Genomic DNA, 27,052 nt, shown 5'->3' on the forward strand with positions numbered 1-27,052 from the left:
TCATTGTGGCTGTTGATTCTGTCCTCCATAACTCGATCTTGTGGTCTAGTTAATGCTAGGAGTTCAGAGCCTGCTGAGAATTGTTTCTCCCAGGTTCTTACTACAGCTGTCTGACAGCACAATCTGAAATCTTTCTGTAGCTTCTTGCATCAGGCCTGTTCAACAAATTCAGTCCCACAGTAAAAAATACAATCCCCAGGTGACTTAGTGAACTGTCACTGGAACTTGTCCCATTAGCTGCTCAGCCTGAGTTTGCAGCCACTAAAGATGCTTTCTTGCTCTCTTCTGCAGGACCACGGAAGCTGGGTACTTAAATTCCATTGAAATCAGAAGTTTCATTGATTCAACTTGTCTATTGCAACTTTACAGGTCTAAACTGATGCTAGGTAAACTAAATTAGAAGATTTAGCTGATGTTCAGAACAAACTTTACAACTCCTTTAATGCAGTTGGCTGAAAAGATAATCCATTAGAAAATTACTGTTTCATACTAGTCTTTAGTACTGGAGACTGACCTCTAACCATCAGCCTGATGTGTCACTGAATAAATAGAATGGGTGCTTGCTCACTTACTTCTAATACCATTTGATTCATATGGTGAAGGGATTGGAAGCTACTGAAGGTGAAGAGCTCTGGAGCAGAAGCTCGCGCCGAGGGACCCTTTTTCCAGTGGCAAAACCGCAGCGGCGAGGCAGCAAAAAGCGCTGAGAGGCGACCCCAGCCGCCCCGCCCCCCCCCCGCCCCCGCCCCGAGCGGGAAAGCGGGAAGTGCCAACGAGCGGCTGCTCTGACTCAGCGGGGGGGAGTCGAGTGTGACAGCGGCCAAACCCCCTCACGGGTAAGAGCAGCCCCAGGGAGCGCGGGAGAACAGAGGCGGCAAACAGCGGCGGCGCAGCAGCCCGGGAGCGGCGCAGCAGTTTGCGCGGCAGTTCGCGCAGGCAGGGCGAGCGGGGAAGGCGGCTGGGCAAGGGTGCAGCCGCCCCTCCTAGCAACTCAAGTAGTGGGCATCTCCCTTCCAGGAGATATTCTAGCCATGGCTACCACCCGTGGTAAAGCTCTTGCTAAAACGAGTGTGGGGACCCAGACGGAGGCCCCACGCAAGAACGCGGGTGTCCAGGCCTCTGGCTGCAGGGAGTGCCTGAGCCTGGCGCTCGTACCAGAAGACAGCAGAGACAACGGCTGTGTTCGGTGCGAGCAGGTGAATGACCTGCTCAGCCTGGTGGCAGAGCTGAAAGAGGAAGTGGAGAGGTTGAGGAGCATCCGGGAGTGTGAGAGGGAGATCGACTGGTGGAGCCGCACCCTGCCCTCCCTGAGGCAGAGGCAGCAGGAGGCGGCTCCACGAGAAGCAGAGAACCCCCAACCCTCTTGCCACCGAGCAGAAAGAGGGGGCCTAAGAGATGGGGGGGAATGGAAACGGGTCCCTTCTCGGGGGGGCAAGCGAATCTCCCCCCGGCCTCTCCCATCTGCCCAGTTTCCCTTAAGCAACAGATATGGGGCTCTGGAATGTGAGGGACCGGCCACAGAGGATGTGGGTGAAGGTGAAGCTCCATCCGGGGGGTTGCACAGGACGAGTCACTCAGCCCCACGTATTATGACTGCCTCGGCTAAGAAAAAAAGAAGGGTCATTGTCACAGGTGATTCCCTTCTGAGGGGAACAGAGGGCCCGATCTGCCGACCGGACCCATCCCACAGGGAAGTCTGCTGCCTCCCTGGGGCCCGGGTTAGGGATGTTGTGAAGAAACTCCCTGGTCTGGTGCGGCCTTCTGATTATTACCCCCTCTTGGTAATCCAGGTTGGCGGGGATGAGATCGCAGAGAGAAGTCCCAAGGCCATCAAAAGGGACTTCAGGGCACTGGGGCGACTGGTTGAGGGATCAGGGGCGCAGGTGGTGTTTTCCTCCATCCCATCAGTGGCAGGGAACAGCACTGAAAGGGGCAGGAAAACTCACCTGGTTAACAGGTGGCTCAGGGACTGGTACCATCGGTCAAATTTTGGCTTCTTTGGCCATGGGGAGGTGTACACAGCACTGGGCCTGCTAGCGACAGGTGGATCGCAGCTATCTCAAAGGGGAAAAAGGATTCTTGGCCATGAGCTGGCGAGGCTCATTGAGAGGGCTTTAAACTAGGTTCGAAGGGGGAAGGGAATATTGCCCAGCTCACTAGGGATGAGCCCAGGCTTGGTGTGCCAGGGTCAGGGGTGAGAATGACAGCCCAGCTCAAGTGTGTCTATAGCAACGCACGTAGCATGGGCAATAAACAGGAGGAGCTGGAAGCCATTATACAGCAGGACGGCTACGACTTGGTCGCCATCACAGAAACGTGGTGGGACAACTCGCATGACTGGCATGCTGTCATGGATGGCTACAGACTCTTTAGGAAAGACAGGCCAACAAGGAGAGGTGGTGGAGTTGCTCTATATGTGGGGGAGGAACTGGAATGCATTGAGCTTGGCCTGGGGGCAAATGAGGAACGAGTTGAGAGCTTGTGGGTTAGAATTAAGGGACAGGCTCATAAGGGTGACATTACGGTGGGTGTGTACTACAGGCCACCTGACCAGGAGGAGGAAATTGATGAGGCCGCCTACAGGCAGCTGCAAACAGCCTCACAATCACAGGCCCTGGTTCTCATGGGGGACTTCAACCACCCTGACATCAGCTGGGAAGACCATACAGCTAGGCAGGCACAATCCAGGAGGTTCCTACAGAGCATCAGTGATAACTTTCTGATGCAAGTGGTGGAAGAACCAACAAGGAAAGGCGCTTGCTGGACCTTGTATTAACAAACAAGGAGGGACTGGTGGAGGATGTGAAGGTCAGAGGTAGACTCGGCTGCAGTGACCACGAAATGGTGGAGTTCAGGATCCTACGTGGAGGAAGCAGGGCGATAAGCAGGATCAAAACCTTGGACCTCAGGAGGACTAACTTTGGCCTCTTCAAGGAGCTACTGGGAGGAATCCCGTGGGCCAGGGCTCTCGAAGGCAGGGGGGTCCAAGAGTGCTGGTCGCTTTTTAAATGTCACTTCCTCCATGCTCAGGAGCAGTGCATCCCCCTGAGAAAGAAATCGAGCACAGGAGGTAGGAGACCTGCATGGTTAAACAAGGAGATTCTAGCGGAGATCAGGTGGAAGAGAAAGGTCCATGGAATGTGGAAAGAGGGGCAGCCACTTGGGAAGAGTACAGGAATGTGGTCAGAGCGTGCAGGGATGCGACGAGGAAGGCCAAAGCCCACCTGGAATTGAAGCTGGCAAGAGATGTCAAAAACAACAAGAAGGGCTTCTTCAACTACATCAGCAGCAAAAAGAAGGCTAGGGACAATGTGTGTCCGCTGCTGAATGAGGCGGGTGTCCTGGTGACGGAGGATGCGGTGAAGGCAGAGCTACTGAATGCCTTCTTTGCTTCAGTCTTCAGTGCCAAGGCAGGCCCTCAGGAATCCCAGGCCCCGGAGGTAAGAGAGGGAGCCTACAGAGAGGATGACTTTCCCTTGGTCGAGGAGGACTGTGTGAGGGATCGCTGAAGCGATCTGGACGTCCACAAATCCATGGGCCCCAATGGAATGCACCCACAAGTGCTGAGGGAGCTGGCGGATGTCATTGCTGAGCCACTCTCAATCATCTTTGAGAGGTCCTGGAGGACAGGAGAGGTGCCTGAGGGCTGGAGAAAGGCAAATGTCACTCCAATCTTCAAAAAGCACAAGAAGGAGGACCCAGGGAACTACAGGCCAGTCAGTCTCACCTCCATCCCGGGAAAGGTGATGGAGCAGCTTATCCTGGAGGTCATCAACAGACAAGTGGAGGAAAAGAAGGTTATCAGGAGTAGTCAGCATGGATTCACCAAGGGGAAATCATGCCTGACCAGTCTGATAGCTTTCTACAATGACATGACTGGCTGGGTAGATGAAGGGAGAGCCGTGGATGTTGTCTACCTAGACTTCAGCAAGGCTTTCAACACGGTCTCCCATAACATCCTCCTAGGGAAGCTCAGGAAGTATGGGCTGGATGAGTGGTCAGTGAGGTGGATTGAGAACTGGCTGAATGGCAGAGCTCAGAGGGTTGTCGTCAGCAGCGCTGAGTCTAGTTGGAGGCTGGTAACAAGTGGTGTCCCCCAGGGGTCAGGACTGGGCCCAGCCTTGTTTAACTTCTTCATCAACGACCTGGATGAAGAGTTAGAATGTACCCTCAGCAAGTTTTCTGACGACACCAAACTGGGAGGTGTGGTAGATACACTGGAAGGCTGTGCTGCCATTCAGCATGACCTGGACAGGCTGAAAAGTTGGGCAGAGAGGAACCTGATGAGATTCAACAAAGGCAAATGCAGGGTCCTGCACCTGGGGGAGGAACAACCCCATGCATCAGTACAGGCTTGGAGTGGACCTGCTGCAGAGCAGCTCTGTGGAGAGGGACTTGGGTGTCCTGGTGGACGACAGGTTAACCATGAGCCAGCAATGTGCCCTGGCTGCCAAGAAGGCCAGTGGCATTCTGGGGTGCATTGGGAGGAGTGTGGCCAGCAGGACGAGGGAGGTTCTCCTTCCCCTCTACACTGCCCTAGTGAGGCCCCATCTGGAGTACTCTGTCCAGTTCTGGGGTCCCCACTTCAAGAAAGATAAGGAGCTACTGGAGAGAGTCCAGCAGAGGGCTACGAGGATGGTGAGGGGGCTGGAACAGCTCTCCTGCGATGAGAGGCTGAGGGAGCTGGGCTTGTTCAGCCTGAAGAAGAGAAGGCTGCGAGGCGACCTTATAAATGCTTACAAATATCTTAAGGGTGGGTGTCAGGAGGATGGGGCCAAGCTATTTTCAGTAGTGCCCAGCGACAGGACAAGGGGCAATGGGCACAAACTGAAGCATGGGAAGTTCTGTCTGAACATGAGGAAGAACTTCTTCCCTCTGAGGGTGACGGAGCACTGGAACAGGCTGCCCAGGGAGGTTGTGGAGTCTCCTTCTCTGGAGATATTCAGGACCCGCCTGGACAAGGTCCTCTACAGCCTACTGTAGGTGACCCTGCTTCGGCAGGAGGGTTGGACTAGATGACCCACAGAGGTCCCTTCCAACCCCTACAATTCTGTGATTCTGTAATTGAAAACAACTCATTGAAAGGGAGGTGGTATCCAGCTTCAAATACAGGTCTTGTGGTGCTTCACGAAGAATTACAGATTTTTTTTTTAATTTTATTTTGGCTGCATGGCAGCATGTAATTTAGTACTCTCTCCACCACAAAAATGGGGGAACAGAAAAAATTAAAAGCAAAGTTTTCTACTTACGGATGGTAATTTAGAATATACTTATATTAGATGATTATTTTAAACTTCTGTCCAGATACTTAATTCTTAACTGCTAAACAGCAGATTATTTATGAGTTACTTCTGTCTTGTGACTGTATTCAACACATGATGCCTTAAATCTGGATTATAGCAAACTACTGAATAGGAATGCCCTTCTAAAGAGCCAGCTTATGGTTTGGGTTTTGGTGACAGAATGAAAGCTAGAAGAGTTTTAGGCTCCTTCAAAACCACAAAAAAATGTGTGATGTTCTTTTATATTGGTTGGGGGAGGAAGAAAAAGGAATCTTGGGACTCCAATACTCCAAATGAAGATTCCAAAGACACTGGATGCTGAACTTGCTCTTGTAAATGGTTCCTAAAGCAGAGCTATTTGTTACTTACACGAGTCACTGCTATGGCCGCTTTTGAGTAGGCAGTTAACTGTTCTCTAAATAAAAAATGTCTTTCCCATATTAAAAAGGTACTAGTAAACAAAACTAATTTATTTTTAATCTTGAAACTACTTTACACTGCTTCCCAGTCTCCATGCAGGAAAAAGTGGAATTTTCTGAAAAGTGGACTGTAGAGCACTTACCGTAAAGCAGTTTTGGCCAGTAACTGGCATTCTTCCGTAAGCAGTGCTTTTTGTTTGTTCTCTTGGTAATAAATAACAAAAGGAACAAATAAAGAAATTACAAATTCAGTCATGGCAATTCTTGTCTATTCAGCTACAAAACGAGAAGCATGCACATTATCCTGCAGCTTTTATCCATACTATGCAGTTTAGAGGTGGCTGTCTCGCTTTTGGGGGAAAGCAGAAGGTAAGTGTCCTTGGTCTTCTGCAGATGTTCATACTGTTTTTTTTCTCCAACACAGAGCATAAACCTCCAATGCAGACATTTCTAATGGTGGATATCCAACGAAAAAGGAAACTAATACTCTATTTCAAGGAGTCAAATAGAAATGATTTATCCATTGGTTTTGAATGTATGTGGCACAATAAAGGTGACTGATAGCAGTTGAAGCTATGTTCTTGCAGGAAGGTGGAGCTCACGCAACTGTTTTCTATTGCATGCTGACTGTGAAAATATGATCTAATCTAAATTTATTTGTTTCTGAAGATGCAAAATTTTATGCTGACAGTACTTCTATTCCTATTCAAAGTCTCCTAGGCTGCCTATTTCTAATTCTTTAGAAATATAGTCATTGGTTTTTCACCGTATCACTAGAAGGAGAACTAAAGGCTTAGTCCCTACAGAAATGTCATGAGAAAACAACTGAAGAGCTACGCTACTAGAAATAGAGCTGCCTAGTCTGTCATTTATGAGAATAGTCAGTACTAAGTGGTGAAAGAATGTGAATCTCATAATAGACATATGTACATCAAGAACTAATTGGGATCCATCTGCTTTAAGACTTAAATTGCAGTATATGAAGTGTTTTGCAATAACATGTGAATGCTAGCTGAACAACCAAGTATTGCCTCTTGCACATATGTTTAGGCCCGAGGGTGGCTGCTGCTATTATCTCTCGAAATACCTGAACAGACTTTGAAGGGCAACCTTCAAAACTATAGAGGTTGCTACTTCACTCTCTCCTTATTCTTTGATGTTTATTATTATTAAAGCACAGGTTTGATATATTCAGCTAGAAACAGTCCAGCCAACAGATATGATTATTATAGAGAGTCCATAGGAGGCAGCTTGACTTCACATCATACCAAAGACTATGCAGCTTCACGATGGTGCTAGCAACTAGAGGTGGTGAAATTATACCCTCATATCATGCTATCATGTCTCCAAATTCAAAAGAGCTGCGTCCTCTCTCATGATCAGTGCTGTCAAACCAAGACTTTTTCTTGAGTCATCAGTTTTGTAACTGTTGAACTGAACAGCTCTATATTTTGAAGTACAGATCAACAACAAATCACCAAAGCCGTGTGGCCTGTGGTTGTACATAGAGTGTTGTGCAATCCAAGACAAGGTACAAGCAATTTTGTGTACTGATTGTGAAATGGCTTTTCCTTTCCGAAGAACACTCTTCTGTCCCTCAAGCCTTTCCAATAATTGATAGTAAAGAAGGTATTTCACTTTCCACACTTGTCTCTGAAGTTCTTGCTCCCAACTGCCACCTTCAGTGACATTCTTCAGTAGCTGAACTGTTCTTACCTCCTCTCCAATTTAAATTGTGTGACTTAGTATCTTTTGTTTCAGCATGATTTTTCAGTAACTCTTTCTTCCTGGGTTTAATGTGGAGGTGACAAGCTTGCCCGTTCTCCTACTCTCTTTGTTTTTTCCAAACAGTGATGTTGAATAAAATGCTCTTTCCATATATGTCCATTTGAATTTCCAGATCAATCTGGATAGTGAATGCACTGCTGATGTTTCAGAGTTCATGAGACTCATTTGTAATGAGTTTTTTCTGTTTTGTTTTTCTTTTCTAACCTCAAGTAAATCCAAAACCCTAAAGCTGGATCTGCAGCAAATTATGTGAGATTTGTACTCGAACCTTGAAGGGGCTTAGGGCTGCATGCACGTCACTCAATGAATATTCTTGCAGAAGTTTCTCAGTGGGGATTATGTGAAAACCTTTGCCACCTGAAAGTCAGCTCAAAGGCTACCATCAACTCTGTTTTTCAGACAGTTGATGGCAAGACTTCCATTTGCATTGAAAAGTTCAGCTCAGCCTTTCCCACCTGGGATTTTTATTTTAGACTCAGAATAATGACTTATAGGAGCTTTTGGGAGACTGACTAGGATATGTACTATCTTGAGTCTGGTTGCTCCTTTAGGCACTCCTAGACAGCGCTCTTCATATCTTGTTTTTACTGCTTGCAAGGGATTTGGAATGCATTTTTAACATAGAAATTTAAAAGTTGAGAGATGCATTTCAATATAAACTTCTACAATACCTAAAACCTGGTAACTGCTAAGAATAAGATAACGATCTGCCTTTACGAATCCTATTAGGTGCCTCAATATATATTTAAGGTCTAGTGTCTAAGGGTACCTGTTCTTACTATCTTTAAGGACAACCTGTCAGTCTTCAACCCAAGATGCCAGAATAGATGTTGTTACTCAGAGATTTATATTCCTACATCAGTAAGGACATGGAAGGGTCATATACGCATCCATCTTTACAGATGCAGGAAGGAACAAACTGATTCTCATCCATTTGCCAGACAAGTAGATTTCAATTTCTTCCCAACATTGATGTGACTGTCATATTGAGTGGTGGAAAAATGTTTAATAGAATACTGTACAGCAACTTTTCAAAGCATTGCCTGCTTATTATGAAGTTACAGTAAATTGTAGCATTGCTGAAGTGTTTGTAAGATGAGCTAATTGCAAGCAAAAGAATTGGTTTTTTAAGAGGCTGGAGGCTGCATCAAACTTCAGATATGTTACAACTTTCCAGAATTTCATAGAACTGTAGAAAACATTGAAAAGTCCAAGGTGAAAGGGACCTCTGGAGATCTTGTACAATGTTCTGTTCAAAGCAGGACCTTAGATCAGGTTGTCCAGGATCTTGTCAAACAGTCATGAGCATTTCTAGTGAGGAACGTTCTACCATTACCCTGGGTAAACTATTCCAATACTTAATTGTTCTCATGATAATGTTGGTTTTTTTCATATTCAGATGGCATTTCCCCTGAAGCAACTTCTGCTTGGTGCCTCCATCTTCTATATAATTACCTTCTAGGACTTAGCCTTTTCTTTAGAAGTTATTACAAGATGCTTCTTTCTCTTTCTTTCTTATCTTAGAGTTATAAACCTTAATATAACACAGAGTAGGTGTGATTGCAAGCAGAACTTCAGTATCAGTTCCCAGGCTGAAGTGTCATTCTGATGTATGTAAGCATGCATGCTTAGGCAATATACACACACCTTGCAGAGTGGTTTGGGATCTGTAAACCTCAACAGCACTGGAGAAAGAAAGCTATGCCCTAAGTGGCTGTATGAAAGTAGAAGAAAAGGCTCCAATTAAAAGTACTATGATGAATCTAATCACAATCTTTCTGGGTCAGAGCAAAGAGACAGCTGATCCATTACCCTATCCCTGATAGTGATCATTAAAGGATGGTCAGGGGGAAGTGTAAAAACAAGGCAAGTATTCAGTGCCATCTCCCAAGTTCCCAGGACTTTCAGCTGCCAACATGTGGGTTGTTCACTTAGGTGCTGAGTTCACCGGAGAATTAATCAAAGGGAATTCTGTGTAGAATGGACTTATCACAAGGTTGGATCTGCATTCTCTCTCAGCTACCCCAGTTTCTGGTACCAGGCACAAAGCAAAGCTCCACACTTCCCTACCTGCTAAGACTGTAAGAGGTCCTATTGAGTGGAGAGAATCCTTAATTCTTTATCTCATTTCTGCTGTCCACAGATATTGGGTGTATTTGTGCTTTTTATTGTTTCTTTTTTTTTAGAATCCCACCTGTTAAAAGCAACGTCCTCAGCCAAGGATCCATTTACTGCAGGCCCTATCTTGAGGTCAGGAGAATTCTGGGAACAGAGTTGTTTAGGAGCAGTAGGCAAGACAGTGGGAGTCTATGATACTTCCAGCAGCAGCTGTGGTGCGTGTTTACTGCTGGGGTGTGTGACAGTGAAAAGTCTGAGGCATCAGAGCCAGTCAGGGTCAGCTGAGTGTATAAAAAGTTGCACAACTACCCTGTGATCCCTGAGCTGTTTAAGATTCAATAGCTGGAAAGAGACATAGGTCAATTTAGCATCTCAATAACACCTTACTACATATGTAACCTGAACATACAATAAATGGTACAAGAAAGCTGAATCAACTGGTATATCTTCCCTGTCCAAACTGCAGATTTCTCAATCTTGTGGAATCAGGTTATATTTGTTTGGACTCCTGACATATTTGTACGAAGGAAGAAGGGGGTCAAAGAGTGGAGGGCAAGGCCCTGCCTGCAACAAAAGCCCATACATGACACTGTGGGACCTGCAGATCTGCCAACCAGCTGGGCTCAGCAAAGAAGGTCCCATTGTAGAGCAGAGGCAATAGTATTAACCTGGAGCAGTGCAGAGAAAGAGTTGTTTCACAGTGGATGAATACTCAGCGTGAAAGGCCAAACTGGGGTAAATTACAGAGACCAAACCAGGCAAGTTGGACTTCATGCTCCTCCATTCCCATGCTTTCCAGCGTTGTTACCAGCGAAGATAAGGTCACAAGTAAACTATTGGCCTTGGTTTTTAAAATGAACAAGTAATCCTACTGTGCATAAGTTTTTAATGTCTCATTGTGGGTGCCTCAAAGAAATATGATTTCCGTAAAGTGATGGCCTTTCACCTACTGAGAGCCAGGAGTTTCATGGTATTTAAACATGGTATGTTTAAATACCATGGGCACCAAAATGAAAAGTCACTCTAGCAAATATAGACCGAACAGGCAAAGTGTTCGACTTGGCAAGCTGAAGAATACTGAGATAGCTAAACACTTGTCTGTCTTTCCCAATTATATGTTGGCCTATTAGCAAATAACACCTTTCTTTACGAGCCTTCTTTCAACTCAGGAAAGCATTTAAGCTTTTATCTAGGCTTAAGGGCAACCCCACTCAAGTTAATAAGCCAAAATATCACAAAGACATGTATTGAAGTCCTACATCTATTTGAGATGTGCTGCTGTGCCTTGTCTTGATCTTTAAGTATGGCGAATACAGCCACTGTTTGAATAAGGGAACTGCAGATGTTCTCTGTGTATTGTTATTTGATTCTCTTCAATAGTATGATCCACCAGAAGAGTATGAGTATGCAAAAATATCTAAGAAAAGGAAAAATATCTGGTTTATTACGTCTTCAAAGTTTTTTTAAAGTAATTTTAAATCACCAGATAATTTAATATTAGGCAGCTTCTTATACATCTTACTACCAAGTACTGCTATGAAAGTGAAGCAGAAAACAGCCTGAGGATGCTTCCAAAATACTGGTCTATGGTTTAAATATAAACTCACATGTGATTTTAGTGTACTGCTCAGGATTGTACTAGAATGTTTTGTTTGACAGCTCTTCAGAAAAAGCTCTCCACAGGGGAACAAGAGAACTGAATGCTCCATCTCCGATAGATTGTAAGCTGAGCAGCTGGAGCACATGGGGGCCCTGCGACCCATGCACCTCTCAAAGGGTAAGCTATAGTTGGAAGTTTTTCTTCCAAAGCCACAACTAAAGCAACATCATCTATCTGTCTTTTGGTTATGGGAAAATACCAGATTGCAACTCTTAATATTGTATGTTCATGATTTGATGAAACCCATAATCATTTCAGATCTGGAGCCATAAAAGTAAGAGAAAATTACATCCAGATTTACCAAATGGCTCAAGCATTCTCATTCAAAATGTTTTGTTGATAGAAATTATCTATTTTAGCCATATGGATGTTTTTATTAAGAGCATTACTTTTCAATACATTTTTCATTTTTAAATAAAAACCAAATTTTCAAAAGCAGATTTTTATTTTTTTAGAAGAGTTCTTTTTATGAGACTTCAAAAAAATGAAAGACTTGAAAGCATACAAAATATGTATGATGCACCTCCTTCCTGGATTGAAAATAATGAAAATAGTGATATAAACCAAACAGTGAAAAGTAAGCATCTCTACATACTGGCTAAGACATTATTATTAGTTCAATGTTCCTGTACACTTCTTTTATACCATGAGCTCTGTCTATGGATTTTCAACCAAAAATTTCACTAAAGATGCTTCATTTTGAAAAGTTCTAAGTCCAGCTGGAAGTGCTACAGTTCTGGTAGTTCTCTTTTCTCTCTAAGCAATGTTAATAATGTTATTTATTCTTCAAGTTTCGCTCTAGACGTATTGAAAGATTTGGGCAGTTTGGTGGAACACCGTGCCTGGAGACCTTAGGAGATACACAAAGCTGTGAAATCAGCAAAGTATGTCCTGAAGAACCAGAACCAGACTGTGGTACTGACTTCCAGTGCAATTCTGGTAGGTTTTGTTTTCATGCCATAGTGAGTTATGCAATAACTCAGGAAACCATGTTCGCTTAGTTCTGAAGAAGTCAAATCACTTTCCATTGAAGACAAAATACATACACAAGAAGAGAAATATGCTTCAGTGCTTTTCTAGTTCGGGATTATTTCCTGAAGCAGTGTCTTATTTCTAGGGTTTAAAGAGAGTCCCCAGGGTGCAGACAGGTGTGTTGCAAAGTCACAGCACCAAAACCACAGCAGGAACAATGCTTGATGAAGGGTACATTCATCTCATCTCCCATTAGAATTTGCATCTAGTCTAATCTTCTCTCCTGTAATTTCTACTCCATGGTTATAAGTTGACCACACTATGAGTGTCCTTTCTTCTAGCATAACTGCTCCACATACTACAGAATCACTATGTTTTATGAAAAATCAATGGGAAAAACTAGGACTAAAGGAATTTTTAAAAAATGGATAGGGAGGTTAACTGACCAAAGTGGAATGATAGATGCTAGACACCAGAATGCCTCTAGATCCAAAGTAAGATGCAAATTTGTGAATTGATACATGCAGGGCATATGAATGAATATAGTTTTCAAGATTAGTCAAAATAAAATAGGAAAATTTAATCGTAATAAAACTAGTCAAAACAGAAGAGGAAAGATGGTAAGCAAATTTTGAGTCTCAAGCCTTTGTCAGTATTGTCTTTGTCAAAAATACTGTGAAGTGCAAGTAGAGGAATTAAAATCAGAAAGTATGTGCTTAACTAGTAGTTCACAGCCACTGTGTGGCACTTACAGGTGAGGCAGTTGGTGTCAAGAAGTGTTGTTTTATTATGCTAGTGCTAAATTTACCCCAAATCTTTAAATCCTTTAGACAAAAAAATCAGTCTTTGTAAAACCTATGATATGCAACCTCAGGACAACTGCTACTTCGTGGTTGATTTAGATCACAAATCACTATAGTTTTGGACATGACAGTGTCCAAATAATACAGTCTAAATAGCAACAATTCAAACAATTTAGAAATAGTTGTTTGTTGATGTTGAATTAATATTTTCCTATAATCTCTTAATAAAAATGAAAAAAAAAACTATTAATCAAAGATTAATATAGAAAAAAATCACAGGAAGTAACAGCTTTCTGCAAATGACAGCAGTTCTGTCACTTATTTTTCTTAGCCATCCTAGTGAACTCATAAGTATATATAGTAGTATGGGGTATTTTTTCATTTGAAGGAGGCAGGGTATAATACTTGAATTTCTTGTGACAATAAAATAAATATACAAAGAGGAAGATCTCAAGAAAGCGTAGCTGGGGTGTCATTTGAAGTCCCTCTTGGGAAAAAAGTGCATTCATCCAATGTTTTGTTCTTTGATTAGGTCGATGCATAAAGCGACGACTTGTGTGTAACGTAGATAATGACTGTGGAGACTTTTCTGATGAAGATAACTGTGAATCCGACCCACGATCACCATGCCGTAACCATGATATTGATGTGTCTGAAGTTGGCAGGACTGCAGGGCAAGGGTATGTAATGAAGGAAAAAGTAGTATTGGGCCTTGTGAAGAGTCTAAGACTGTCTCCAAAGCCAGCTTAAAACACTGCAGCACAATAACATTCCTAAATGTGGAACGTGAATCCTGTTCACATTTGTGTTCAGAAATACTACATAGCTTTTGGAAGAACACAAAACTGCTGTTTTATTTTGGTTACTTGGGGAGGATTAAATATTTCTACAGACAGAATAAATCAATAATTGTGTTAATACACAGAATCATATGTAGAAGTTACATGAACATACTTACAATATTTATTATTTAAATGTAAAGCTTACAGATATATATATGTTTCAGCTGATATTTTATAACAAATCAGCCATTCCCAATTAATTTACTAACATGCATATCCAATAGGAAGAAAATGTATCCTGATTATTTATACAATGTGATACCTTACTGCAACAACACTCAGCTTGCAGCTTTTTTTCCCGTATTACATTCCCCACTTCTTAAATCTTCATTGTTTACAGGAGTTTTGCTCATTAATCTAAGAATAAAATTAATCTTTCTGTTCTCACACTCTGCTGGATTTCCTTCTTTTCAAATAAAAGGAAAGTGTAACATACTGCTTATCTACAAATTGAGTTAGAAGCCAGCTATCTAAACTGAAACAAATGAAAAGTATACTACAGCACCACCTTCTGTTTAAATGAAAAGTATGCATCCTTTTCTTTTAATTTTGATAATAGTATTACTGCACAAGAGCAAAAATGCTGCCCTTGTAGCATAGGGAAGCAAGCCAGGTACTTAGGCATTTTTAGAAGTAGCTTCTTTATTATTTCTGTTATGATCAACTACTAAATTTTTCCATGAGAAAATGTTGTATAGATGTGCAGTAGTGACACTGGCAACTTTGATGAAATGATAACCACACTCCAATAGGCATATGGACATGTAACAGACATAAATATTGGAAATACTGGAAAGACTCAAATCTATGAAACTGACATAGAAAGGCAAAAAAAAATTGTATAGAATCCTCAAGGAGCAGTTATTTTTGGAAGTATATCTTGTACATTGGTATGTAGATGCATAGAACTATAGAGCTGATATGCCCGCTTCTCTGGATTTGTAGTAGTTCAGATTTCTTCTCCTCTGCTCCAGGGAATTCTATTACTCCACCAGGGAGTGAAGACAATGCTAGGAGTAGCTTTACATTCCTTCTACAGATTTGATGGGTCTTGTACACACTTGATACCAAAGTTCCTACCAGCAAACAAACTAATATAAGTTATTAAAAAAAACAGGTTAAAAGTAGATGGTTTAAATCTGTAAGGAATGCTTCCTCACAAATACATTGGTCAAGAAGAAATGTTATTTACTTCCTGTTATTCATAAGGCTCTCACTGTGTTTGATGTTTCATATCTGTCTTTTATTTGTTTTTTTCTCGTACATGGGCCTTAAAGTTTAAAAGATGTATCATTATCTACATTACACAGATGAGAGAACCACAAGAGATGAGACAAGCTGCTGTGGTGAAACTAGATTCAGTTTCACAGCTATAGTCTCCACCTCTTACTGAATCCAGTCATAATACCATTGTCTACAGCCTATGGGTCCTGACACCTTCTTTTTTGAAGTGTAACCTCTGCTATATTTCTCTTGTAGAATCAACATTTTAGGGATGCAGCCAATGGCCAGCCCATTTGACAATGACTTTTTCAATGGTCTTTGTGAAAGGGTGCGTGATGGAAACACACGGACATACTACCGCAAGCCATGGAACGTGGGTGTTCTCACTTATGATGTAAGTCTAAGTCCTTCTGGTCAAACTGGGGTCTGTTTAACTGAATTACATCCTCTTGGAAGACTCAGAATATCTTTTGAGTCAGGCAGCAGCACCTTTTTAGCATCAAGCTTTCGATAAATTCCAGAGGGAAACAGGTTATGTTATCATTTGCTTTGGCAGTTAAGCTCAGTTGCACCAGATGAATTCCCACAGCTTCATTGCTGCACCTGTGCCCGGTAAACGAAACTATCTTTCTAGAATGTTTACAATGCCAGCAGATGGGACAAACAGGACACGTACAGAGAATATGATACCTAATATTTACTGGGCAGAGCAGCAATCAAGCTACTTTTTCAAGGACACACAAAGAGCATTGATAAAAAGGCAGGAATAATATTATGACTCTCTGGTCTTGCTTGGGTTTTCTAATCAGTGATGACTTTCTCTTTCCCACTGGAAAAAAACTAATAGGCTTTTGAGATTCAGACTATGACTTCCAGTGAGGTTTGAACATCAGAAATGCTGATGGTCTTAGAAACATGAGTGTCACGTGCATTTCAGAAATCAAAGCAGTATTTTGCTTACCAAATGCTTTGCCTATCACTGTAAGTAGGAACTTCATAGAACAATGACAATTTAAACCAGGTCCTGCACAAAATGAATAAAACTGACCGAGAGATCATTGCTCATATTTGATTTTGATGCATAGCCATTTTCACTTACTAAAACTCTATGTTGTATGAAAGTATAAAAAAATAAACAATACTGAAGTAGTTATTCTGAATTAGCTGTTGCCTGCTATAGGAAAAGAAAGAAAAATAATAATTTGGATTTATTTCAGATGTTGGGACCTATTAGTAGATCTTGTCTGCGTTCCAGGAAGGAACTGGAGACTACTACTCCTTATATGTAAAGGAACCGCTGACACACATAGATTACTTAGACAGTGTTATGAGCTGAGATTTAACACTCACTGAAATATTATCACTGCAGTTTTCTATTTAGTTTTGAACCACTGAGCTGACCCAGACAAAGTGGTTTCGGGAGCGGGACGTATTTCCATTTATTTCCGTTTATTTCCATTTATTTTCTTTTACAAGAAAAAAGAGCTGTAAGAAAATGTATTGCTAAGCTATCTAAAACATACAACTTTAAAATGCTACCTAGATTTTTCTATTACTGTCTGTTTTGTTTTCTCATACAACCCTTTCACTAAGACGAAAGCAGACAAAACCTTCACATCTGTGTTCTACCATGATCGTGTAAAAATGTTGCGAGAGGTTTACATAGATAAACAAAAACATTTTAATGTTGACCTGTCTCTGAAATACACACCTACTGAAGGAAGTAACAAGAATGGTTCAGATGGAAATTTCAAGTATTACTACAGCAAGAATTCAAGTTTAACTTCTATTCTGAAAAGCTCCACAGAAAGGGTAAGTTTAATCAAGCTAAAGGGTTTCTTCTAACTATTTTACAAACATTAAAATTTACACAATGTTAGAATAACACAATAGTAATCTTTCTAAGTATTCCAGTTGCCTGATGCTTTTCTGTCATTTATTCACAAAAATGAAATACTGGCAATAATACGGTTAAGATTTCAGACGTCGCCAAAAAGTAACTGAATGTAGCTTCATTTCCCCACTATCTACCATTGACTAATTACCATCCTCATCTTCAACAAGGGCTTGATGTTAGAAAGGGCCAAAAATCTCTGATCTCATCTTGATTAGAGAGCAGCTCTGATCTAGGGCAGTGTGGGCAAATTAGGTCAAGTCCTGGCATAAAAATTGCCACTGAGTAGGCTTACACTAGGTAAACACAAAATAGACATGCATAATAATAACTGAAAGTTCGGATGTCAGCTATTCACATATGTCTGTACTAATAAACTAGCCTGGGCTAAGAGGCATGGGCATTAGCACCGGCACACGATAATCCGTAGTTTTACTAGCACACCGCCGTGATTTTGGTCTGGGCCAGTTCTTGTTCTCTCATCAGCAATGCCCATCCTGCATGTTTAAAGGGAATGTTCCCTGCAGGCAGTCTGGAGTAAGCAAGCCTATTTTGGGGGTGCACACAAGCCATACTGTTCTACCTGCCCTTTGAGACAGAGGAAAGGCGCTATACCAGTTTATTTACCAGTAAAGAAGTAGCCTTAGCATCTAATGGTGCTAGGCATGCTAGATACTATGGCTAATCTAGCAGCTGGGCACTAGTGGACCAGGTCATATATACCCTTTCCTGTCGTATATGCCAAAGTCTGTGATCATAGCATGCCATCATATACAAGGTACATCAACTCCATAGAGCTGAAATGCCACATGGAAGGAAGACTACATCTGCCTCAACTGGTTCAATCTTTCAAGTTTCTTGTCAGCCTTGTTGCCTAAGACCCCTTCAGAGCTCTGGAGATCAAATGGCTATGAGGGAAAACTAAGAGAACTTTATAACTGATTAATTAAAGTAATGTGGAAGAGAAATGTCTGTACTATGGAGAGAAGATGACATACAGCACTGACTTCGTATTGGTATGAGTTTTCTTGGAACAGAAACAGACCATTTCAATTTCAAAGCATTCATCTCCACAGACACAAAAGATCAAGTTCTGTAGCTCAGCGTATATTGCAATCTACTTGTAGTCTAGTGGCTTGCAATAGGAGTTTTGGCCTCAAATTCTTGCTCAGAGATCAGCTCAGAAAATGAGTCATGATCTGTCACTTGCAGAGGTCTATCACCACAAAGACACTGCTGCAGGTTAGTGGAGTGGCAGTCCCTGGTCAAGAACTCTCCAGGGGTCACCTGTAAGTTAAATCCAGGAGCAGCTTAGGGAATATCAGAAGAGTAAGGGGTTCTGTACGTGCTGGATGGCATGACTACTTGCACCTACAAAAACTTCCTCACAGAGATTTAGATACCTGAGTGTTTCTGCCGTTCCTCAGCAGCATCAGAGTCAGAAGTTTAAGATCCTTTAAATGCTACCAGCTAATGTGATGGTCAGTTTCTAAACCCCTTTTACGCAGCTCCTGTTAGGCATTACTGTTAAGGGAGTCACATAAGTACTGCAGACAATAATGGGGTTTGGAAGGCGTGTGTTGGCTTAGAGTCTAAAGTGCAACAATTTCACAAGATGTCATGTGTTACGGGCAGCAGCTAGGTCCTAGTTTAGTTTATGATATAAAACCATCTGCAGTGTAATTTATGAAAATACCAGTCACTAAACCTAGAGTTAGAAGGTATGTATGGGTCAAATGACTCAAAGGGATTTTTCCTCATTAATTATGATTTTATGATGTTATTTTGGTTTTTTTGTGCTTAATTGGAGCTGTGCCCTTCCTTCTAACAGTCTGAGAACAACAGAGAAGTGATCCAAAAAAAGAGAGAACTTAGTTCTGCTCTGACGATAAACAAAGTCAAAACTCCAGCTGACCTCTGTGGGCAGGTTCTGTTATCTGGTGAGCCATATGGAATTACTTTTTAATGTTATGAAAGTCAGAAACAATTTTGGTAGATATGGTACTGAAAAAGAAGACCTTGTTGTCAAATAGATCACAAAGGGCTTGCTGAAATTAGTAAGGGAAGAGTTCTGCAAAACTGGAAGAACTGAAATGATCTAAACCTATTGCTGCTTCCTCAGTTTAAATTGGAGAACTTTCAATTTGAATTAAAGAATTTTGTCCCCGTTCCAAAATGCTAGATTGAATACCATACTTAAAAGCACTGCACTTTGTTCATCAGCAAAATACAACAGATTTTCCTGCTGTGCTGCATACCAGAGTGGCACTCTCACCTGCTTTCTTCTCCTTGCACTCAGAACCAAACGTTTCTCCATATAAAAGGAAAAATTCAGCTCGGAAGATTCCAAATGAGGAGTCGTGATGTCCGTCTCACAGATAGTTTCCTTGATGATATAAACTTTCTACCTGCTGTATACGATAAGGGGGAATATTTCAAATTCCTAGAAGATTATGGAACTCATTATGCGGTCTCTGGAACTGTAGGAGGAAAATATGAACTTGTGTACGTGCTGGATGATTACGCTATGTCTCGAATAGGTATGCATTCTGTTGGCCTTGCTGTGGTATGCAGATTATCACCAAGTCTCCAGTCATGCAAAGAGATGTGTGAGGATAGATATGTGTATGTGGCAAATTTGTGTATATGGAGCACTACTGAGATCAGCACAGCTACGTGTGTGCTCCTTGCGGCACACCAGTGACATTACAGAAATACCCGAGTTCAACAGACATGAGAGTCAGTCTTTGTAACTTCCAGCATTAGTAAAGTCTGTTTTTGGTCTGTAACTGAGGAAAAAAAAAAATCTGAAACAAAACTCTTCAAAATATTAGTAATACTAACTGGTGTGACATGATTCACCAGTTGTCCCCAATGCCTAGAAAATCTGCCTAAACCTTAAATCCAGTTTGCTAGTTGATACCTTATTGTGGTACAATCACTCTAAGAATATGGTGGTGGCAAAAAAATATGGAATTAATTTAAGCACCTCCTAGAAATCACATGCAGCACTGAAGTATGTTGAAACTGTTTCTATAGACTTTAACATCCACACTGTATTTTTCCTTGTGCTGGTTGAGATAGGAAAGTAGTAACCTAGTCCTCCCTCATGTACTATTCAGATATATGTGGTTTTGTGATGGATTAAAGTGATCATTCTGGAATAAAGTTAGAAAAGGTAAATCTCATGCTGATTTTGGAGATCAGAAAATAAGTACATGCTGCATGGAGCACCAACAACAACGTTACTATTAGATATTCAACCTATGCAAAGGGACGCAGGGCAAAGATGTCTCTTACATACCCCAGTATTGCTCTGCTCAGCACATGAAGATTGTGGTGCTGGATTTTTTTTAAGAACAAATCTCAAGCAAAACCCTTTCTGAACACACAAGTGAAGTTCCAGACTATAGGTTTGAGTTTAATAAATAGAAAGGAGGTGTTGGAGGCAGTAGCGAATAGGGAAGGATTGGAACTTTTGGGAATAGAGTCTTGTAAGAGATTAGTGGTGTTAATTAACTTCATGGGAAAAAGAAGTGGAGAAATGTGTTTGAGGTTGGGAGAGGGAGACTGGGAGGACTGAGTAATTTAGCACACAGAAAGAGCAAATGATAAGCAGCTGAGAGAGTCAAAATTCAGTAGAATATATGGAAAGAGTGGTCTCTTGAGGGACATCTGCGTTCAGCTAGATGAAGGAAAATATTAATCAGTTTTTGGAGAGTTTGGGTATTTTCCTAGTCACTGTAGATCTCACTTGCCTCTGTTCAGGCACTTCAAATACAATCATCCTTCCATTCATTTCATGGAAGAGGAAAAAGCAGAAGGTAAATGGGAAGAAGAAAGCTAGAAGCATTTCCAGTAGCCCTGAAATTTATTCTCCAAGCATAATAATATCACAATATTTATGGTCATTCAATCCCTTTAATCACCTAATTATTCCCACTTTCAGGTATCACTGTAGAAGATGTGAAAAGATGTCTCGGCTATCACTTAGATGCCAATATTGCATACAAAGACATACATGCCAATGTCAATATTGATAGTGGTAAATGTGAAAAGATTCATGTGAAGGAAAACTGTAAGTATGTCCTTATTTTACATTAAATCTTTTGCTTAAGGAAAGACGATACCAGTTTCTTCCCCTTTTATAATCAATATAGTTATTGCTGCTAGGGAAAGGACAAATCTGGTAGACCAGCAGAGGTTAGGCTGTCATACCTACATGCTCCCAGGCCAAGCCAGGCTGAACATGTGTTCCCAGTAGGCACGCACACAAACACATACATACATACACACATTGCTGGCCATGCAGGTCAATATGGACAGAAGCACAGCACTCAGGCAAACACAAACTGCACTGATGGCTTCACCCTGTTCTCTGCTCCATCTGATCAGGGTGAAAGTCTGTTAGTGGGAAATACCACAGAAGCACAGAATGGCTGAGGTTGGGAGGGTCCTATGGAGGCCAGCTAGTGCAACTTGCCTGCTCAAGCAAGGTCATCTAGAGCAGATGTCGTGCTCAAGCAGCATAACCCTCAGGTATTTTAGCCCCTTCTCAAAAAATATATATAGCCAATACATGTCCTTCCAGCAGCTGACCTTAGACATTCAGTCAAACCAGCAACTAGATCCTTAGCCTCCCCCTGTTGCTGGCACCTGGATATACAACACCCCGAGGCCCACAGCTCCACTCTCTTTGTTGGTACAGACCACCTCATGCACACCAACGCACATACCCCAATACACACTATGGATGCCTTCAGCAATTGGCCTTAGATGCTCAGTCTACCCAGCAATTGGCCCTTGGATCCTCTTATCTCCAGTTGCTTTATACAGACACTCACTCACATGCAAACAGGTCTCAGTCAATGCCAGGAGCTTGGGGTCTTTCCAGTATTTGGCTTAGAATCTCTGGTCACTGCAGTAGCCAGCTCCTCCAGTTGTCTCACTCTAGAGACACGTACAAATCTAGGCCACTTATATACATGGCTCCCAAGCCACTTACCCTATTCACCTGCTAGTCTGGCTTGATACTTGCTGGTGATCACACACTGTCATATGTATCCTCACTCACTCCAGTTATTTGCACCACAAACACCAGGTGTCTATCAGCCATTGTCCAGCTCTAGTTGCTGGCACGCAGATCTCCATATACACACATGCATGCAGAATAGACTCTCCTCAGCCATGAAAATAGCTAGAAATTAAATGTAATGGTAAAGCCAGGACAGACCGCAAAGATCAAGGACAGTACATGGCAGACAAGCTCACTGATCAGCCACCTTCCTAATGCAATCAGTCCCCTTTTTTACCTTTATCCCTCTGTTTTCCCATGCTTTTTTCTCCCAAAACCACCTTGATCCCCCCTTACTTCTTCAACAGCACTCCCCTAAATATACTTTAAGTATGTGAGTTTGTGCAATCCCAAAATGCCCTTCTTCACATCCAGAGAGTCTTTTCATTGACTTATCTTGCTGTGGACTCATTCTCAGCACCGTCCTGTGGGGCTAATGGCTCTGCTGGGACGGGTCTGGGAGGAGTCAAGGCAGGGGCTCCTTTTCTCCAATTAGGCTCCTTGTGTTCCCCTGCCTGTCATGTCTGCTCCTTTGTGTGTCTAGAGATGAGTCTGATCCCATGACCTAAAAACTGTGAAAGGCAAGGAGATATACTACCAAGCACAGAAGAGGCAAATATTTTCAGTGCTCTGTTCTTGTGTTTTAGTTATGATCCAGAAGCTCTTACTATTGCAGTTCCTACCCTTTTCCAGTTCAGCTCAGTAGCATTACTCATGTTATTTTTGGCTTGTGATCAAATGGCTATGATCTCCATAATGTCTCTCATGCCATAACACATCTTTTCCTTACAGATATAGGGTTTTCTAACTTAATTGAGAAATAGAAGATTTCCTCCCTCATAAGAGGTATGAGCAAAGAAAAATTCAGTTCCACTAAAACCAGTGAGTGAAAGGTTCTTTGCTCTATGGCCATTTTATAGAGATGGACTTGTTGCACTGAAAAGGCAACAGTTCTTCAAGATGTATGAGCATTAAAATTTCTTCTTCATCTTCTCCTCTTTCTGCAGCAGAACTTAAGGATGATGCTGTCATTGACGATGTCATTTCCTTAGTTGATGGAGGGACGATTGACTTCTCAGTTAAAATAAAAGAAATGTTACTGCGAGGATCAAAAATGGTTGATGTAGAGGATTACATACAGTGGGCTAAGTCTTTGGTTGATGCTCCAGTAGTGATACAGCAACGGGTAAGTAGAACTTCTTTAAAGCGATGGCTCTTACAGTTTGAAAGCTTTTGTTCTAAGATGGAAGTGAGACTCCGAGTTTATCATGATCTTTCAGGTATTTTCTTCTTCTTGACAATTTCTTCAGATTCTTACTCTAGTGAGGGTATATCAAAAGGATTCAGAACTTCAGAAAAGTCTATTCTGCACTGTCTATTTTCTTCTACAGCCTTCTCCAATACATACACTTGTTCCAGTTAAAATAAGAGATGCATATTTAAAGAAACGAAATTTGGAAAGAGCAATTGAAGATTACATTACTGAATACAGTGTGTGCAAATGTGAACCCTGCAAAAATGGAGGCACTCTTGTGCTGGTCGATGGAGCCTGTACATGCATGTGCTCGAGCTACTTTAAGGGAATTGCTTGTCAGATTCCCAAATCTACATTAATTAAAGGTTAGTAAATACTCCAGACAGACCACAATGCACATATTTGTTATTGTGAACAATTCCTGACAAACTGAGCCTTCATAAGGACAGAACACTGTCATAGTAATCCCTTATATCCACTTCTGTCAAATCTCATAGGTATATGGTGTGGAAGTTAGTGTAAGTTAATGTATTCTTTCCATAAAGAGGGCACTCTAAATTAGAGTTCATTGTTCCACATACTTTGTTGTGTCTTGAAATGATACACCAAGTTTGTTTAAATAAACAGGAGCATTACTGAAGAATGGAGCAGTAACGGCAAGTTGATTTCAGGCAACAGCAATGTCATCACGTCGTAAGCTGTTTTGTCTTCAGTTTCCTGCAAAGGCACTGTGTTTGCTAACACACGATCACATTTCATAATTACTGTGCTAGCTTAATATTAGATTAGTCCACAAAGGAGATGAGGGAGATGAATGCAGTTCCACGACTGACTATGTAAAAAAATTATTGTGTGGTAAATTCCTTCCCTGTGGCTAAGTTTTTAAAGCCCAGGTGCCCAAAATGAGCCTTAGAACTTGATATTCAGGCAGCTTCCTAGGGTCACAAAAATGTTGAAACCTCTGGGCTCTTAAGCAGTGCCACTGACAAGGGCGTTTCTTTGTCATGGGATGTATGCTGGAGGGTGCTGCAGAGTCACCATAACTGAGAATGTAAGAACTGAATCATGGCCTGCCTTGTCCAACCTCAAAAGCACCAAGTAAAAAGCTCTAATTAATCCTTCTGTCACTGCACAGAAGACAGAAAGATGCTGGACTAATCCTACCATGCTGTCTTTATATTAGTTGTTACTGATGGAGGCTGGAGCTGTTGGAGTGCCTGGTCCACCTGCATCAATGGAGAAAGCACTCGAACTCGCCAGTGTAACAATCCCACACCAGAACCCGGTGGCAGACCATGCCAGGGAGAAAGCATTGAAAAACGGCCCTGTGGAGAAGCAAAATAGTTATGCTGCTCAAAAACAGGTAAGCAGCTTCTCTACGTGCAAATGTTCTATTGCTGTTTAGAATAAGCAGTCGGCCAATATTTGTCGCATTTCAGTGATACAGTTGAAGAAGTGATGGGTAAGTCCACTTACATGTTTCATTTAAATTTGTGACTTGATAGCACTTTTAAAGACAGCAGCCTTGTGGCTCAAATTTGTGAATGGTTAGATTTGAATTTGAATGTCTTGACAAGTAATGTTATATCACAGAACTCAAGAGTAACATGGAATTCTGGATAAGAAGAGACTAAAAATCCAGCTCTTAAAATCCATATTTCATCTCCAGTCAAACTCTCCATCAAAAAACTTATGTCTTATGGGGAGGGAAAGAGACATGTCCTCCAGAAAAACAGATTTAAAGACCATTTGGGAATCTGAATTCTCTTACTTGATAAATCAAATGCTTAAATACAAAAAAGCCACTATTCTAGCAGTTTTTGAACTTTTAGCTCCGAAAAAATAGTTTAAGAAAACGTCTAGCTAAATGGTTTTGTCAGTTTCTTTTAATTTTTAATATAACACTGCGAAGCAAAACAAAAAAAAAAAAAAGGAATATTTTGAGGACAGATGCTCTGGTCTGTGAAATGGCAAGATGGTCTCAACTGTCTTCACCTACTGAGAACAAGAAGCTTGCATGCCACTTGGAAGTGACAGTAAGAATTTTCAGGCCCAGGAGGAAATGTTTTGGTTTTATGCTTAACATGTTACCATAAGTTCCTTCTCTTCTGGGAAGCCACAAGAAGCAAAGAGGTGGCAAGATAGGGCAAAGATTTTGAGTGTTTCCCCACTGCAACACCCTGATGGTAAGTCTCGCAACATGACCTCTATCTGCACCAAAAATATGTATCAGAAGATTTCTTCTCTGCCTGCCCTCTCTCAGCTTCATTAGAGTTCATATTAATATTCTGCTTGTGAAGCACTCTGAAGAAAGCATGGCCAGAAAGACATAAACACTTATGAGCCATCTAGCACTACAGCAGAGAAGTACAAACTGCTTCCTACAGCAACACATTTCCAGGCTATCAAAACTACTTATTCTGTAAGTTATTCCACAGGTGGAAGAAAGAAAATTAAGAGAAGACTAGGATACAGAGCTGGAAAATCTAGAGCGCTATAAGGAAGACAAGTAGGGGAAATTAAATAAAACTACCCAGTGTCAGATCAAAAACAGCCTGAAGAGCAGTCCCTCACACAGTGGGCATACCAAAAGTAAATATGCAGTTTAAAAACCTCAACAGAAACTAATGGAAGGTTCTCAAACGTATAAATAATCATGCTCCCTCAACATGTCTCTAAAGCATCAGTTTTTACAGGATGGGAAAGTGTTCTGGGGAAGTATTTCTATGTGTTTCCCTACTCCTGGACATTCCCTAGGTCGATGCTATTGCCCTGTTGTTAAAAACAGAGTATCAGTTTCACCTTTGCTTAATCCAATGAAGTTGGTCTTATTTTAAACCAATCTCGTAAGCAGCTCTAATTTTATTCCTGCACTCTATCATTGACATGTTTCTATTCAGCCATGACAGCGAATACCATGATGATTATTCATGATACATATGAATTCAGATACGTTTCCTCCGGTACGGCACGGTAAAAGCTCTTTGAAAAAAGCTAACTGAGCTTCAGCTCCTGATATATCAGACATGTTGAGTACTCACTCTTCCAGCAGAAGTCAGATACTTATGTCTTCTGAAAATCACAGTATGTGCTTTGATTCACACTTCATTAGAGTTATTTCACATTACAGTCATATTTGAAACACAGTGAAACCATGTTTTTGGTAAGCCAGGAGAGTGCTATTTCACTTAAATTTTGACCAATATATATGTCATAGCTAGTACCTTCTACCACTTCTTTACTATTTTTTCTCCTTTTATAGAAGACAATAACGGATTGCAAACCATTTCTACAAACCATAGTTTTGGCCAGCTGGCCGGCTAGCTACCCAAGAGCTACCCAAGAGCAATGGAACGCCATGATTTAAAAGCACCTGCAGCTTAAATGATCGCTAATCAAAATAAAGTAATATACCAATAAACATCATAACAGAGATGAGCTGATGCAGTGGATGTTGTCCATCTTTCATTTCTCTGTGGCCATCATTAGAGCATGAATTATCTATTTTTGTTAGTCAATGGCATAATGGTGTCCCCTTGTCAATGTTTCTTTTCCATAATTCTTTGTACCATGTTTTCATACTGATTTTCAAGAATTCAAATCCATCATAAGTATCCGAAGAATGCAGGCAACATCAGCTGATTGATGTTACACAGTTAGTAAAGAACCTGGGAGAGACAATGCCTTCAGCAGAATGCCCTCATGGATTTATTTGCTACCC

At 41.6% G+C, this 27,052-nt stretch overlaps 1 protein-coding gene across 1 annotated transcript; it reads left to right on the top strand.

The window, feature by feature from the left end:
• Positions 1–5,961: 5,961 nt before the first annotated feature.
• C9 (complement C9) lies at positions 5,962–26,774 on the top strand. Its single transcript, XM_075410591.1, has 12 exons — positions 5,962–6,070; positions 11,267–11,384; positions 12,059–12,206; positions 13,575–13,722; positions 15,364–15,502; positions 16,702–16,920; positions 19,302–19,542; positions 20,952–21,080; positions 23,084–23,262; positions 23,468–23,696; positions 24,515–24,694; positions 26,594–26,774. The coding sequence occupies exons 1-11, from the start codon at positions 5,994–5,996 to the stop codon at positions 24,673–24,675; spliced, it is 1,788 nt and encodes a 595-aa protein (XP_075266706.1). The 5' UTR covers positions 5,962–5,993; the 3' UTR covers positions 24,676–24,694; positions 26,594–26,774.
• Positions 26,775–27,052: the final 278 nt, after the last annotated feature.

The sequence above is a fragment of the Opisthocomus hoazin genome, chromosome Z (genome assembly GCF_030867145.1).
Source record: "Opisthocomus hoazin isolate bOpiHoa1 chromosome Z, bOpiHoa1.hap1, whole genome shotgun sequence".
Lineage (NCBI taxonomy): Eukaryota > Metazoa > Chordata > Aves > Opisthocomiformes > Opisthocomidae > Opisthocomus > Opisthocomus hoazin.

Coding starts and splice junctions, on each gene's coding strand:
- C9 (XM_075410591.1), top strand. CDS start 5,994: ATGCACATTATCCTGCAGCTTTTATCCATACTATGCAGTTTAGAGGTG. Junction 15,503..16,701: donor TGGGTGTTCTCACTTATGAT/GTAAGTCTAAGT, acceptor CCTTTCACTAAG/ACGAAAGCAGACAAAACCTT. Junction 23,263..23,467: donor CAGTAGTGATACAGCAACGG/GTAAGTAGAACT, acceptor TTTCTTCTACAG/CCTTCTCCAATACATACACT.